The 17,511-nt window shown below is 42.3% G+C and overlaps 1 protein-coding gene across 3 annotated transcripts in view; it reads right to left on the bottom strand.

Moving 5' to 3' along the window:
* Window positions 1-17,511, bottom strand: part of galnt7 (UDP-N-acetyl-alpha-D-galactosamine: polypeptide N-acetylgalactosaminyltransferase 7) — a 123,860-nt gene that overhangs the window by 22,294 nt on the left and 84,055 nt on the right. For all 3 annotated transcript variants that reach the window (XM_061678676.1, XM_061678678.1, XM_061678679.1), the window contains exons 10-13: window positions 11,267-11,382; window positions 4,409-4,511; window positions 4,232-4,330; window positions 2,600-2,728 (exon numbers count right to left, since the gene is read on the bottom strand). In XM_061678676.1, coding sequence (XP_061534660.1) covers window positions 2,600-2,728; window positions 4,232-4,330; window positions 4,409-4,511; window positions 11,267-11,382 — 447 coding nt within the window. The remainder of the gene's footprint in view (window positions 1-2,599; window positions 2,729-4,231; window positions 4,331-4,408; window positions 4,512-11,266; window positions 11,383-17,511) is intronic.

Here is a 17,511-nt window from a genome sequence, read left to right as displayed (position 1 = left end):
GTCCTCAGAACTGTGAGGCTGACGCTCTAACCAGTCTCCACCGAAGATTAACATCGTTTTAAAAGTACCATATTTAGATTGATTTAATGAAACCCTATTTTTTTTTTCTACAAAAACTGAGAAGTAAATTGTGATTTCTTCACAGTATTCACATTTTTTGAATTCCTGATTTTGTGGGTTTTATGAGATGGAAGCCCAAATTATGTAAAAATAAACAAAAAATATTTTAAATGGTTTAAATTGTGGGTCCTGAATCTATCATAAATGAAAGGTTAACTTTTTATACTTTTCCATGATATCCAAATGTTTTGGAAAGGGTCTGTCCATTATTCGTACACTCACTATAGTTGTCTCGTCACTCTGCACTACTTGCATATCTGTTATTGACCGATACGATCCACTCATCTGCTTGAGAAATGACTGCACCATTAGCACACCGTTTCAAGATTATCGTACTACTCGTCACTTTAAACTGCAAACATTTTTTGAAGTCTCTGTGCTGTGGTACACAATGGTACCACACTATTGTTCTATTAGTTATTTGAAACTGCTCTAAATTGCTAGAGGACTTGGCATCATTTGCACAATTCTCAAAAGTATTCTCTGTCAATTTATTGTCTGTTGTCGACATACTGTACTTGGCAAATAAAGATGATTCTGATTTGGTTTTAAAACAGCATATCCAGTTGATACTGTTTTCATCTGAGAGGTGTTGCTTGAGGATTAAAATTGTTTTTTTTGTTTAAACAGTATTTGATTTCATATCTCAAATTATTAATTGGTGTCTTGTGTTAATGTTGTTTACTTGTTTGACTCTGTAGCATGTATTTTGAGTAACTACTGTACTAATCTATTGTTTGTACTATTGATTATATGTGGATCCGAGGAAGATTAGCAAACTGCTACGGCACAAGCTAATGGGGATGTCCGTTGGGACGTGCCCGGAACACCTCACCAGGGAGGCGTCCGGGAGGCATCCGAATCAGATGCCCCAGCCACCTCATCTGGCTCCTCTCAATGCGGAGGAGCAGCGGCTCTACTCTGAGATCCTCCCGGATGACCGAGCTTCTCACCCTCTCTCTAAGGGAGAGCCCGGACACCCTGCGGAGGAAACTTATTTCGGCCGCTTGTATCCGGGATCGCGTTCTTTCGGTCACGACCCACAGCTCATGACCATAGGTGAGGGTAGGAACGAAGATCGACCGGTAAATTGAGAGCTTCGCTTCTCGGCTTAGCTCCTTCTTTACCACAACGGACCGATACAAAGTCCGCATCACTGCAGACGCTGCACCGAGCAGCCCGTATTAGGGGGTTCGGTACCCCATACTCCTGAAGCACCCTCCACAGGACTCCCCGAGGGACACGGTCGAACGCCTTCTCCAAGTCCACAAAACACATGTAGACTGGTTGGGCGAACTCCCATGCACCCTCGAGGACCCTGCCGAGGGTGTAGAGCTGGTCCACTGGGGGGATCAGGGGGATCACACTGCTCAGCCTCCATGGTAAGGTCTATTCAGGCGTGCTGGAAAGGAGGGTCCGTCGGGAAGTCGAATCTCAGATTCAGGAGGAGCAGTGTGGTTTTCGTCCTGGCCAGGGAATAAAAACTCACCCCATAAAAGTCTGAAAAGTATTCTTGGAGACGTCATTGCCTCCTATAAATTAAGAGGTCCATCGGGGTTCTTTTCATTGGTGTCGTTCACCAGTCATTTTCACTTGTGGCAGATTTGCGCTGACACAACCAGTTCTTCGGCAATGCGTATGCATCCATCCATTCAGCCATCCATCCATCCTCACTTGACAACAGAGCTTTCTAAATTTACAGTAACAGTCACTCGTACTTAAAACGCACGAGCGGATGCACACTGTAAGTAGCCATGTGTTTCCTTTGAAACTTGTACCTGATTGACCGGGTGTCATACCCCCACACCCCCAACACTGAGTACTGTGTAGTTCATACAAATGAGATGCTGCTCATGGAATTAAGTGCACGTTTGGCTGATGCGGTTGTGCGGGCCAATGTCATGCTGACTTTAAATTGATCCCTCGGGCTGGATGAAATTGCTGCATGGGCCGGAAGTGGCCCAAGGGCCGGGAGCTTGACATGTCTGCTCTAGAGCCAGCCACTGTAGTGGGAGATCGGACCACCAAGCCAGCTCATATTGCACCCAACCCCCTTGGCTCCACCCACAAACGGTGAGACCATGGGAACGGGGACCCACAATTTGGTTTCCACTTCTGCCCCTGACGTCACACCAAGATATCGGGGCATGTCGATTTTGGCGATGAAAAAAGGGGCATTCCCGAGGCATTTACTATTACCAATTGTTCTAAAATGGATTTCTATTATTGGAAATGACTGCCAGTTTTATTTTCTTGAGCTCAAATAATATGTAATAAAGATCTAATATATATATATATATATATATATATATATATATATATATATATATATCCATAAATAAAAAAATCAACTATATGGACCATTAAGAACCCATACCTCCTTTAAGGTCTCATTTTTCCATCACAAACACCTGGCATTTTAAACTTGACTTTGTATACTTCTTTATGTACTGGGATAATTAGTGTGTTTTTGTTTCACCTTGAAATATCTCCATTCAATGTACTGGTTCTGGTCACAATGTGTGATGATGACAGATGAATTATCCCTTCCTCTGGTCAGGCATTGATCATACTGCATCAGCTGGTTGGCTTCATTGACACGGAACAACTACATACAAACACACACAAGCACACAGGTCAACAAACTTTCCTGGAGTCTTCAGCCATATCCATACTACCCATTGTCTGCCAGTATGAATATGGCTACAACCGACACCACTAGTCAAAAAGATACAAAAATCACCGCTGCTACCGGAGCACATCGAAATTAGAGGTCATTTCAATCAAGATGTTGGCATAGAACACATTCTGAATGTTTTAAGAACAGTTAAAACAAGACTGCTAGAAATCCCTCAGAATTTTAGCCTCTCAACAGTAAATATTCATATTTTAGGCCTGTCACGGTAAATACTATATTATCGTTCAGAAATGAAATTGACAAGATAGTTTTTTCAGTCCAATAATCCACAGCCTTGCTCCATGTGTAGCACATATTCACGCAAAAGAGACCCTTAATGGAAAGTTAAACGTGAGCTCACGAGCTACCCGCAAACTAACAAGCAACGAATTAAGGAGTTAAAAAGCTCGCTCCACCGTGCCGATGATGTTTAAAACATCAGCACTTGGCTCCGGGTTGTTGTGCGTTTTAGTCTCCAATAACAAACGTGAATGTTTCCTAGCCCGTGACCTCATGAGCTAGCGAGCTAAGGAGCTAAACAGCTCGCTACACTGGAGCAAAGTCGTTTAAAATGTCAGCGCCTCTCTCAGAGTTGTTGGGTGTTAGTCCCCAATTAACACAAACACAGCAAAGTTTTTTAAGCATAACCTCAGTGGCACACGTTATTCAGCCAGTCGTTGACTCCAGCGAACGTCAATGTATATTTGATTGACAGGTGAAGGGCCCGTCTTCAGCGGACCAACCACACAGTCTTGCAGCTCTTTTGTTTTCAGACCCAGGGGATCCATATTACAGTGTAAAGAAAAACAATTTAATCGAGAAACAAGATGACGGCTAACAATTATAGACATTATGTTACGGACCAAACCTGTAACTGAATCATAATCATTTTATTTTTGTTCATTTTCTGCACTGTCAATTTGAAATACTGTCCTGTTTCTGAATAAAGGGATGGACATTTTTAGTCCAGTTAATCAATTCATTGAAAAAAAAAGAAAATTGACAGATTAGTCGATTATTAAAATAATCGTTAGTTGCAGCTCTACAAATATCCTTTAAAAATGGCAATGTTCTTGCCCTAACAAAAATACATCTGCTGCTCGAAAGCTTGCAGAACATTGGTTGAAAATTAGGACTGGTAGAGAATAACAATTTAACCTGTACGGATTTGACTGTTGACTTCTTCCATCTCAGAACACTTCATAATACAGTACATCATCCAGGGCTAACAAGCAAATAACAGTTTGCTTTTAAAGATCGAAGATCAAGCCCATCTTTTGTAGTTGTTTCTTGTTAACAGATCACTTCTTGATTCCCATAAGAACATGCATTATATTCGTACTGTATTAGAACCAAATGTAGAGTTTGGGTTCACTTAATGGACAGAAATACAGTAGACAGTATGATTTTTAGCTGCTGAGATGTTTTATTTACCTGATTGCCACCCATTCTGTGGCATGGTCCAGTTTCCACATTCCCTCCATTTGTGTGTCCCATGCTGTCAATACAGTAACTTGTCTCAAAGCCCCGAATCTTCAAACAAACATGTAAGGACACAGATTACACTTTATGCTCACCGTATTTGTGTCTTGTGCTGCTTTGTTTACTCACCTCTCCCCATTCAACATTTTTGGGAGGTAGGGGATAGTGTAACGGAATGTCATAAGCAATTTCCTCCATGAACCATTTGAAGCTCCTGCACCGATGTTCTTGCCTGGAGAAAAAATATTGACAGCAAAACCAGAGCTTTTAATCCATGGCCTCTTAACTGAGATCTTAAAAATGATCCACTCGGGGTATTTATTCATTTTCACCATTCTGTAGATCGATCAGTGACATAAAAAAAAAGTGCTTGACCGTATTCTGGTAGTTCTGTGTGCCTTATATACAGTATTTGTTACACATTAACACAAAAAGCAAACCCTCCAGTATTTCTTTGACACACGGCTTTGAATTCTGTTATATTCTGTTAAAAATGAGAGCCTATTGATTCTCCACACTCATCTTTTTATATCTTTAGTTCCTGAGCATACGGCGGCTTAAATAAGTATTTAACACATCATTTTCCTCACTAAATAGACTTCCAAAGGTGCTATAGACCTAAAGATTTCACCAGATGTTGGGAACAACCCAAGTAATCCATACATACAAAGAAAGTAGAACACAGAAATTAAGTTGTGTGCAAAAATGTGAAATGACACAAGGAAAAAGTATTGAACACATGAAGGGAGATGCAAAAAGGGATGGAAAGCCAAGACAACAGCTAAAATCTATCAATAATCAAACAGCAATCCAGCCCCTTGTCAGTACAAATGAATATCAGTTGGTTCAGTCCAAATTGATGGCCGACAAAAAGGTCTCATTGCCAAGGTGTGAGTCAAGACACATCTCATGGTGGGTAAGAGCAGAGAGCTGTCTCAAGGCCATCGCAAACTATTGTTGCAAAAAATAACGATAGCATCGGTCACAGGCACACAGCTTCTGACCGTTCCCGTGAGCACGGTTGGGGCCATCGTACGTAAGTGGAATGCCAATAATACCACCATAAATTTGCCTTGATCAGGTGCTCCTCGCAAGATTTCTGACAGAGGAGTGCGAATAATAATCAGAAGAGTTGTCCAAGAGCCAAGGACAACCTGTCACAAGGAAAACAGTGAGTAATGCACTCCGTCGCCATCGCCTATATGCACCACGCAAGACCCCATTGCTGGTAAAAACGCATGTCGAAGCTTGTTTAAAGTTTGCTGAACAAGATAATACAGTCTGGTCGGATGAGAGCAAAATTTAACTGTTTGGATGCCATAATGCTCACCACGTTTTGAAGAGAAATGGCAATGCACATCACCCTAAAAACACCATACCAACAGTGAAGTACAGAGGTGGTGTGGGGCTGCTTTTCAGCAAATGGCACTGGTAAACTTCCCATTATTGAAGGAAGGATGAATAGGCAAATGTACCGGGACGTTCTTGACAAAAATCTGCTGCCATCTAAGAGGATGATGAAAATGAAACAAGGGTGGACATTTCAGCAGGATGATGATCCAAAACATATTACCAAGGAAACTCTCAATTACTCTCAAATAAAGCTGCTAGAATAGCCCAGCCAATCACCTGACTTGAATCTAATCGAAAATCTAGGGAAAGAACTGAAACTCAAGGTCCATAAAAGAAGCCCGCAGAACCTTCAAGATTTGAAGACTGGTTGTGTGGAGGGATGGCCCAAAATCACACCAGAGCAATGCATGCGATTAGTTTCTCCATATAGGAGGCATCTTGAAACTGTCATTGTAAACAAAGTATTCAATAAATACCAGTTGGCATGCTCAATAAACATTCCACTCATTCATTATTATTAAAAGAAATTTCGCAAAAAAAAAAAAAAATGTTTCTCTTAAAACATAAAATCTTAAACCGAGTGTAAAATGAATCTTTGTTGTAATGTCCTGCATGTATTCCCTTGTACAACAAATAACATGACATAAAATACACTAAAATATCCTTCACAAAATAAAATTTTACTCTTCAAAAAAAAAAAGAAAGAGTTCTAACATCAGTCTGGAACATTTTTCAGCAAACTCATCAGCTGCCTTTCCTAGCGCAGCAATGTCGCTCTCTGCTCTGTCCTCCTTCCTTTTAAGCTCGTCCATCTTTTCTGCAAGGACTTTTCTCTTTTCTCCCTGCTTGCCCTGTTTTACAGACCTCCTCCGGACAACCAGGTAACTGTGGTATTTTTCCCTTGCTCCAGGGACATATAACAACAGTTCTTTTGTAATTTGCACATCAGTCACACCACCAGCTGCTCTGACATGACCAACAATGAGTATCACAGCAATCAGATAGGCCTCCTTATGATTCTCTACAATCAGCTCCTTGTTGATTGAGAATCCTCCCTCAACACTGGCCTGTCCATGAGAGAGAACGAAAAGCATCTTCAGCATCAATTTATTTTTTATTTTTTGGGTTTTAACATAAATTCAGCAATCTGGAAGACTCTGAAGAGTACAATAAGGCCAAAAAAAATAAAATCTTCACGCAGAAAAAGTTATTTACACCGCTATTGATGTACAAATTAAATTTTCCTAATTTCTCTGCTTTTTTCGTTCTGGCCTCCAACTTGAGCAAGGTCCATCTCCACCTGCGCCTGATGCCTGCTTCAAGCTGTGCCACATGAATAGCATCCTCCTCTTTAAGCACTCTCATTCTGGAAAATAATTAACGAAATCCATTGTCTGTTTCATGTCATTTTTCACTATTACCAACTTCAAAGGGTAAACCCAAATGCATCCTTCAGGAAAATATTAAGTATTTTTGGTTTTTTTTGGGGCCATTTCTGAATTTGAAGTTAGTTCATTCTGTGTTGTGACATAACCCCTAACATCGCTCTGTTGATTAATACATTTAACATTAACATCCGTAAACTAATTACATAATTGTAGGCGCCTTTCCTAATTAATACATGATGGACTAGCGGATCAGCTCTTGTCGCCGATGTTACGTGTGCTTCGCGGTTCCGCTGGGACCACAACCTCAACACGTAAATACAAAAGGCTAGTGCAACAAATACGACACTGGTTGAGCTGATGAGCAAAACATTTTACTGAAACGTAAGAGGAACAATACAGGATGTCCGCTCCACAGGTGCGTAGAGTAGCCAAATATTGTACTCAACTTGACGATAATGTGACAAGTAAGAAGTAGTCTTCAAAAATATTACTTCAGGATGAGTAAAAAGTACACAGTGCAAGTACTGAGTAAATAGTGAGTAACTTCGAGATAAAAAAAATAAGCAAGGAACCATTAATGCGATCTGCACTCTGAACCAGACCAGATCCAGGCGAGGGCACGTCACAACCAGACTGAACGTGCCTGCCGCACGCCGCAACCCCCATCCACTGCCATATGCCATCCAAACGCCTTTTCTTTTTTCCATTTAACATGGGAGTGGATGGGGGCCACGACGCGTGGCGCGCTCAGCCCGACTGCAGTCCACCCCCACACAGATCCGACCGGACTCAGACCGCAGACCACACCAACGAGTTCCCCACCCTTCTTTTATCTCGCTGCGCACGCATCACTTTGATTTATTCAGAGAGAGACATAACTTATATACGTTGTATAATGTCACGCTGGGCAGCAACTTAAAACACTTTTTTTTTTGGACGTGTTGTGAACACAGCGCACTGGGACGAATGTCCGCGTTTGCCTAGCCAGGCACAGACGAAAAATCTCCATGGCAACGCTACTGTAACTTTCACTCATTGAAAAATGTTTCTCTGCTTGCATCAAGCCCAGTCGATGTCACGCCCCCGAAAGCCATATACCCCACCGTGATTTGTAGGTTCGTCAGCTCCGCACACAACACTGTAAAAGTGCCATTTATATAAAACCTGAGGGCCGCACTAACATGAAACTTTCAAATTAAGGTGGGGGCCACAAAATATCGTCTCGCAGGCTGCAAATGGCCAGCGGGCCGCCAGTTTCAGAACCCTGCTTTAGAGCATGATTCGACAGAACGGCAGCATGCTTACGTCCAACCGTTTGTGCTAACAATAGCTTGCTAGGCTACATAACGTTTTGTTGCCTGCTTGCGAGCCATAAGCCGTAATCAATGAAGTCATTGATCGGATCGGCGAATTATGACATTAAAGCCGATCGGCATAAAATGCTAATTAGCGGCCGATACCGATAAGGCCGATAAAATCGGTGTAAAGCCTACTTTTAATGCCCATAAAATCTCAGCTTTAAAAACTTATTTTGTCGCTAAATTAGACACATCCAAGCTCGTCTGCCTTGCCATTGAAATTGCAACACTGCAGTAACGGGGTCTGTGTTATTGTGGAGGTAATTTCAGTAACGCCATCACCTATTTCAATAATCTATCTGAAGGAGTTTGCTCCTGCAGTGTTCGGCATCCGCCTTGTGTTTCTTCCCTTTCAGTGCCGCTTCTCCCATTCTGGTTATAAGTTGAGGAGTCCACCCGAGAGCAGCCCGGCGGACGGGACACGTCCCACACCGAGGGACCCAGGGCGGTGCACTGGCCCCACCGAGGCGCCTCGAAAACCGGACACCCGGAAAAGGCCGCAGGGACCCAACAACCCCCCCACCCCCCAGCAGCTTTAGCGGGGAGGCCCATACGTCGCTCACCCCAGCCACTTCGTCCAGGTCCTCTGGGGGAATCCTAAGGCCATTCACAGGCCAGTCGCAAATCCTGGGTCGTCCCTGGGGCCTCCTCTCGCTGGGACGTGCCTGGCAGACCTCACCAGTGAGGAGTCCAGGAGTCATCCTAATCAGATGCTCGAGCCAACTCATTTGGCTCCTCTCAATGCGGAGGAGCAGTGGCTCGACTCTGAGCACCTCCCGGATGACCAAACTTCCCACCCTCTCTCTAAGGGAGAGCCCGGACACCCGGCACACGAAACTCATTTCGACCACTTGTATCCATGATCTTGTTCTTTCAGTCACGACCAAGAGCTCATGACCAGAGGTGAAGGTGGGACCGTACATCGACCAGTAAATTTACAGCTTCGCCTTTCGGCTCAGCCAACGGAAACACATCGCCTGCAAAAAGCATAGATGTAATAGTGAGGCCATCAAACTAAAACCAAGCAGAATCTGTGACAAAGGGCAGCCTTGACGAGGTCCAGCTCTCACTGGAAACGAATCCTACTTACTGCTGGCAATGCGTACCAAACTCTGACACTAGTTGTATAGGGACGGAACAGAACATATTACAATATTACCCCTTACTCCGGGAGCACCCTCCACAGGACTCCCCAAGGGACATGGTTGAACGCATTCTCCAAGCCCACAAACCACAAGCAGACTATTTGCAGACATGCAAACACCAAAGGCATGAAAAAGGTGACAAAAACAAGAAAACCTTTAAGGAAGGGTCTGGGGGGGATCCCCCGAGCCTCCGCAGATAATTTTTTGATTTTAACATAAATTAAGCAATCTGGAAGACTCAAGAGTGCAATAAGGCAAAACAAAAAACAAATTTTCTTCACACAGAAAAACATTTATAGTACAAGTACATGTTGATGTAGAAATTTAAGATTAAAATTAAATTTGCCTAATTTCTTTGCTTTTTTGTTTTGGCCTCCACCTTGAGCCAGGCCCATCTTCACCTGCACCTGATGCCTGCTTCAAGCTGTGCTACTCTCATTCTGGAAAAGAATTGACTAAAATCATTGTCTGTTTCACTTTATTTTTCACTATTACCAACTTCAGAGGCTAATCCCGAATGCATCCTCCAGGAAAATATTAAGAACAAAATGTTTCTGTTTTTATTGGCATTTCTGAACTTGAAGTTAGTTCATTGTGTGTTGTGACATAATCCTTAACATCGCTCCTTCGCTTAGTACATTTAACATTAACAGCCGTAAACTAAATAGATAATTGTAGCCGTGTTTCGTAATTAATATAAGATGTACTAGCGGATCAACTGTTGTCACCGATGTTACGTGTACTTCAAATCCTGTGACTTTGAGCGCACAGGCGGAACCTCAGGCGGCCTATTAGTCCGCCGCGGAGTAATATTCAGAAATTAATCTGTGGATGGTGGATGTGTGGAATGGCTCAAGCTGCCAGCGTTCAAGGATTATGAAACAGCCTATGACGTCAGCGATTGCGACCCCCCCAGTAAAAACTCATCGGATCTATACGATTCACATAAACGGCCTATTTTGAATTCAAAATGGCGAAGTCGCCGAAAGGTGACTGATTTGCATGTATGTATTTGGCAAAACTCCCATACACCCTCCAGGATCCTGTCAAAGTTGTAGAGCTGGTTCACTGTTCCACACCTAGGATGAGAACCACACTAATACTCCTGAATCTGAGACTTGACTGAGGAGGATTCAAGGAGTTTAATTGCCATGCCATTGCCAACACATGAGCTGCCTCCGGAGTCCCACAGGCCAAAAAGGCTCGATAGGACTCCTTCGGCTTGACGGCATCCCTTATCACTACTGCCCACCAACAGGTCCGGGGACTGCCACCCCGAAAGTCACCGACTAACTTTGGGCTGCAGCTCAGATCGGCCGCCTTAACAATGGAGGCATGAAACATGGTCCACTGGAACTCGATGTCCCAATCTCCCCTGGGACATGGGCGAAATTCTGCCGGAGGTGGGAGTTGAAACGCTTTCTCACAGAGGACTCTTGACAGACGTTGCCAACAGACCCTTACAATATGTTTGGGTTATTATGTTTAGAACTACAGCCAAAGGTGTCCTGGTGCCAAGTGCACGAATGGACACCCTTATAGAATTAATCAAGGATCTAGATGAATCACACAGTCTTTGTTAAGATGACACAAAAGATGAAAAAGTAAGCAATCATTATACATTGCTAAATTGAGAGCCTTACAGTATATAATCCAAGAAGACTGACAAAACATAAAAGAAGGCAAAAATCTACTGAAACAATCAAAAACATCTTGATGTTGTTATATGCGTTTATGATATACCTGAAGTGTTTCAGTTCGCTTATGTCTCCATAGGCAAGGGTTAGTGTTTCAGGACGACTGGCGTAGAAGTAGTCCTTGTATTCATCCCACCATACCTCCACCACACGTACATAATTCTGTAAACATAGATACAACATTTATATTTGGTTTAATTTTTTTGAAAAAACACTACCAGAAACAAATATGTACAAACAATAAATACTAGTTATGCACCAAAATGAAAATTCTTGGTAAAAACCAAAAATGAGAAAACCAAGGCCGAAAAGCGAACCCCCCCCCAAGAAATTGTATTTATGGCTATGACTGCAGCGCATTCATTCCCATATTGAGTCCATTCCCTCTGTGGCTGTTTAGCCGTATTGTGTATTACAGTATTTTCTCTCAAAACAATTATTTGCCTCCTATTTTGCTCTTTAAAGGAAGTTACAGTACGCTGTAACGAGGTTCCAGCCAGACCTACAGTATGTGACAAGTGAATTGTATCACCCAATCACTCATTTCGGGTGTTTTGCGACAACACGTCATCTCAGCTTTGCAATTAGCATGGCATCTTCATCTTTATCCTGTTAATTATTCCTCGTCCTCCCTTAGTGAAAACGAGAGGATGTACTTCCTGCGGCTTCAGGGGAATCACGGCCTGCCACAGGAGCTGATGAGGCAGTTCTAAACAGCAGTCATCGAGTCAGTCCTGTGTTCCATCCATCACAGTCTTGGGGCTGCTACAAAAAAATGACAAACTCCGACTGCGACGGACAATCAAAACTGCTGAAAAGATTGTCGGGATCCCCCCCTACCCACCCTTGAGGACTTGCACGCTGCCAGATCCAAGACAAGAGCATGCAAAATCCTCTTGGACCCTCCACATCCTGGTCACCACCTCTTCCAGCTCCTTCCCTCAGGTAGGCGCTATCGATCAATGCTAACTAAAACAAGCAGACATTCCGACAGCTTATTCCCTATTGCCATTAACTTCTCAAACAGTTAATTTAAAATTCCATTATAACATGTTGCCAATTTTGTCTTGAGATTGTAGTCACATCTCTCTGTCGGACCAATTATACATTACTCATGCACTCACTGTAGTAGTCTCGCCACCCTGCACAACTTGCATATCTGTTGTTGATCAATCCTGGCCACCCATGTGCTTGAGAAGTATCTGCACCATTTGCACAATTGACGTCTCAGATTATCGCACTACTCGTCACTTTAAACTGCATACATTTCTTGAAGTCTCTGGGCCATTTGCACAATGGTCACTGCACCAGACTATTGTTCTATTAGTCATTTCAAACTGCTCTAATTGCTAGAGGACTCAGCATCATTTTGCACAATTGTAAAAAAAAAAAAAATAAATAAATAAATTTACCGGCATTACCACATTACTGGTAACCTTTTATTGGTCAGTGACTGTGTTTTTATGTTTTTGTCTCAAAAGTATTTGTTGCCGTACTAGAGCACCTGCAACTACCGGAGACAAATTCCTTGTGTGTTTTTGACATACTTGGCAAATAAAGATGATTCTGATTCTGTTACTTTTCAGAAGTGTAGCTTATTCGTTGCCATGGATGTGATGATTTGTGACTTATGCTGCCCCGTGGCTGCTCCGTGGCTCGGCATCATATTTAGCAGCGTTGCCTGTACCTCGGTAGGTGGGCGGCGCAAAATAGTATGCAAAAACAACAAGCATTCCTTCATGGTACCCAAACATCGGAAAGCAGGCAAGTTGGGTGACCTGCGTTTTCTTAATTAATTTATTTTTTATTTATTTATTGTTATATTTTTTTTACAATAAAGTGTAATATGTCATAACAACATCTTGTTTCTGCTGTTTTGTTTTGGTTAAAAAAAAAAAAAAAAAAAAAAAAAAAAAAAAAAAAAAAAGTATTTTGGTCCGAAACCGAAAATGTACTATTGGGCCATTCTCGCCGAAAATTTGCATCACTTATTAATACTTAATACTTTAGCGGTTTCAAACAATAACTTATTATACCCAAAGACAGAGACATTTAAGCATGCATAAAAATATTTATTTAGGTTACAGGTAGTTTTACATAACATAATGTATTAAAATTATTATACATATATAATATACAATACATACAATACAATAATATACATAAATCCCAATCCCAATGATGTCCCAGTGACAGTGTGACAGCGTTCTGGTCATGGAGTAGTGACATTTTCAAACCCCAAGAGGTTGAGGAAATTAAAAAGTCAACCCATCATTAACCAGAAAGCGTAGAAGGACGAACGGCAACTGTGATTTTTTTTTTTTAACAAACATTGTGATTGCGATTTTAAGCATGTAATTTTTGGGGATAACTTTGTTATCTTCAGCATCATTAACTGCAAGAAATAAATCTATATTATGACCAACACAACATTGGATAAAGCCAACAAATAAATATTTTCTGAAGGCCAGGCTCAATGTTATGATTAAGTCATATGATGAACAAATCTTCACAGTAAACTACTATTGACTGATTGTTTTAACTTCATGCCTCGTAAACATGTAACGTAATGATCCTCTTGCCTATAGCAGTACTACTGCTGTCAGTGTCAGCCAAGTATAGAGAAAGTGGAGTGACACCAGTGACCCTTTTCATCACCAAGATGTGAGTACAAAAACAGTTGAAAAGGTAAAATATATAAAGGGTTGATTAATGTTATCAACTAAAGTAAAAGTGTTGCGATGATTCACTTGTTATACAGTATAATAATAATTAAGAAGGATCTTAAGAACTTTATCTAGCTCAGGAAAAAGGATAATGTTCTCAAATTCAAACTTTTTAGTCCAAGATAAACATGAATATAAATAAATAAAATCTTTTGTAGTAAATATTAGTCGGCTAACTTAAGCTATCAGATAATTGTAAAACATTTAAAAATTAGGAACAAGTGGTCAAAATGACATAGCTCACCTTTTGTCTAAATTGAATTAAATTGCAATACTTCAGTGAATGTGGATGTGGGGGGTGAGAGCGAGAGAGAGAGCGAGAGAGAGAGAGAGAGTTCCTTGTGGCCCCAAATGACGAGCAACGGCCCTGGGCTGAGCCAGCGCCGCCGCCACTCGGCATGACAACCAAGCTGTGGCTAGCGGCTTGTGCATTGATGAAAAAGGCAGCTAGCTAGCTACGAGAACGACACTTCAAACGTATGTTGCGGCAATACGCTTCAATTTGTTTCTCCCATAAACAGCTCTCTGGTCTTAATTTTTGCTTAACACCAAATGCAGTTTTCACAGGTGAAACCCAAAGCCTCTCTATACCCTCTCGTCCACTGAGGTGAACCCCAACATACAGGCGCCGAGTCGGGGGGCAATAAGTATACCCACACCTGCTCGCCACCTCTCACTGTGGGCAACTTCAGAGTGGAAGAGCGTCCAACCCCTCTCGAGAGGACTGGTACCAGAGCCCAAGCTGTGTGTGGACGCGAGCCTGACTATATCTAGTCGGAACTTCTCAACCTCACACACCAGCTCGGGCTCCTTCCCTGCCAGAGAGGTGACATTCCACGTCCCTAGAGCCAGCTTCTGTAGCGGGGGATCGGATCGCCAAGGTCCCTGCCTTCGGCCACCGCCCAGCTCACACTGCACCCGAGCCCTATGGCCCCTCCCACAGGTGGTGAGCCCATGGGAAGGGGGACCCCTGTTACCCTTTTGGGCTCTGCCCAGGCAGGCCCCATGGGTGCAGGCCCGGCCACCAGGCGCTCACCTTCGTGCTACACCTCCAGGCCTGGCTCCAGAGGGGGGCCCCGGTGACCCACGTCCGGGCAAGGGAAAACGTCTTCCTGAATTGTTTGTCATCATAGGAGTTTTTGGAGCTGTGCTTTGTCTGGTCCCTCAGCTAGGATCTGTTTGACATGGGTGACCCTGCCAGGGGCATAAAGCCCCAGACAACTTAGCTCCTAGGATCATTGGGACACACAAACACCTCCACCACGATAAGGTGACAGCTCAAGGAGGAGAATGCTTAAGATCATCAAGCAAATGTAAATATCAGACAAATACAGTCCCCTCCAAAAGTATTGGAATGGCAAGGTCAATTCCTTCGTTTTTGTTGTGTACTAAAGACATTTGGGTTTCAGATCAAGAGATGAATATGAGACAAAAGTTCAGCATTCCATCTTTTATTTCATGGTGTTTGTATCTAGATGTGTTAAACAACTCAGGACAGAGCACCTTTTGTTTGAACGTACACATTTTTCAAGGGAGCAAAAGTATTGGAATGTGATTGATGGGTTTTTCTGGTTAGTCAGGTGTTGCCTTTGATTGATTGATTGCTTAAACATTAGATAGTGCTTGTTTTTGGCTTTGGGTTTCACCTGCGAAAACTGCATTTTCTGTTAAGCAAAAATTAAGACGAGAGCTGTTTATGGGAGAAAAGTAAACCACTTTGAAGCTGAGAGAAGAGGGAAAATCGATCAGAGCTAAAGCACAAGCATTGGGGATAGCCAATACAACAATTTGGAATGTCCTGTAAAAGAAAAACTACTGGTGTACTGAGCAACAGACATCGAACTGGTCGGCCAAGGGTATCAACAGCAGTTGATGACAGAAACATTGTGAGAGCTGTGAAGAAACACCCAAAGAAATCAGTCAGTGACATCACTGCCAACATTCACAGGAAGGTATCACAATCCACTGTTCGAAGAAGACTTCGAGAGAAGAAATATACAGGGCATACAACAAGATGCAAACCACTCATCAGTAAAAAGAATTGGAAGGCCAGATTGGATTTTGCCAAGAAGAACAGAGATGAGCCAAAAAAGTTTTGAAACAAAGTTTTATGGACTAATGAGACCAAGATGAACCTCTACCAAAGTGATGGAAAGGCCAAAGTATGGATAAATAAATGATCTGCTTATGATCCAAAACACACAGGCTCATCTGTAAAGCATGGTGGAGGTAATGTCATGGCTGGGGCTTGCATGGCTGCTTGTGGAACGGGCTCACTAGTCTATTGATGATGTACTGTAACTCATGACGGTAGGAGCAGTATGAAATCTTAAATCTACAAGATCATTTTGTCTGGTAATTTATAGAAAAATGCATCTAAACTAATCGGGAGAAGCTTCATCATGCAACAAGACAATGACCCAAATACACATTGACAAAACAAAGGACTTCATCAGGGGGGAAAAAGTGGAAGGTCTTAGACTGGCCAAGACTAAAGACTGGACCTTCACTAAATAGAGCATGCATTTTACGAAGAGGAGACTGAAGGGAGAAACCCCCAGAAACAAACAAGAACTGAAAGAGGCTGCAGTAAAGGCCTGGAAAAGCATTTCAAGTGAAGAATGCAATAGTCTGTTTACGTCAATGGGTTGCAGACTTGATGCAGTTATTGCAAGTAAGGGTTATGCCACCAAATATAACATGTTATTAACCGTAAGAAAATTTAATAATGTCTGTTCCAATACTTTTGCTCACTTGAAAAGTGGGTGGGTTCAAACAAAAGGTGCTCTGTCCTGAGTTGTTTAAGCCATCTAGATGTAAATGTCATGAAATATAAACTGGAATTCAAAATTTTTGACTCATATAATCTTTTGATCTAAAACCAAAATGTATTCCGTATACAAAAAAAAAAAAAAGAATTGACCTTGCCAATACTTTTGGAGGGGACTGTACAACCCAAGTGAATTTAAAATGCTGTTTTTAAATTATTTAATTTATCAAGGAAAAAAACTATTCAAATTTACCTGGGTCTGAGAGGACTGCAATTCTAAAATGGTCTGAGATTGACACCCCTTTGTGGGTTTAAATGATGGAGTTGGTGACAAGAGTTTAAACAATTTCTGAACTTTACATTTTTTACACAGGGATTATTGGGTTGGCCGTGGGCCAATGGCCAAGATCAACACCTGCCACCGTGGATACCTAGGTTCAAGACCCCGACCGGACCATCCACCAACATCTCCCAGACTCACAGCTGTGGTGTCCTTGAGCAAGACACCGATACCCCAAACTGTTCCCCGGGTGCTTAATTTGCAACCTGCTCCAGTGTGTTCCACTAACAAGTGTGTGTGGTCACTGTGATGGTGACACACAGGATGTATTTGTCCATGTCCTGGTGCTATCATTGCCAGGATGAACTGACAGATTGGCTGCGTTCTCAGCAAAATCTCCGCCTTGTTTCTGAGGAACTGCCTTTGGCACAACATTGTGAGCATGAAAAAGGCATTGGCATTTGTATAACACCTACCGCTTAATTATTTCACAGAAGGAATGTTTTTTTTTAAAT

The sequence above is a fragment of the Phycodurus eques genome, chromosome 6 (assembly GCF_024500275.1).
Source record: "Phycodurus eques isolate BA_2022a chromosome 6, UOR_Pequ_1.1, whole genome shotgun sequence".
Classification (NCBI taxonomy): domain Eukaryota; kingdom Metazoa; phylum Chordata; class Actinopteri; order Syngnathiformes; family Syngnathidae; genus Phycodurus; species Phycodurus eques.
The sequence above is the reverse complement of the archived record's forward strand: the minus strand, read 5'-3'. Positions and strand labels throughout refer to the sequence as shown.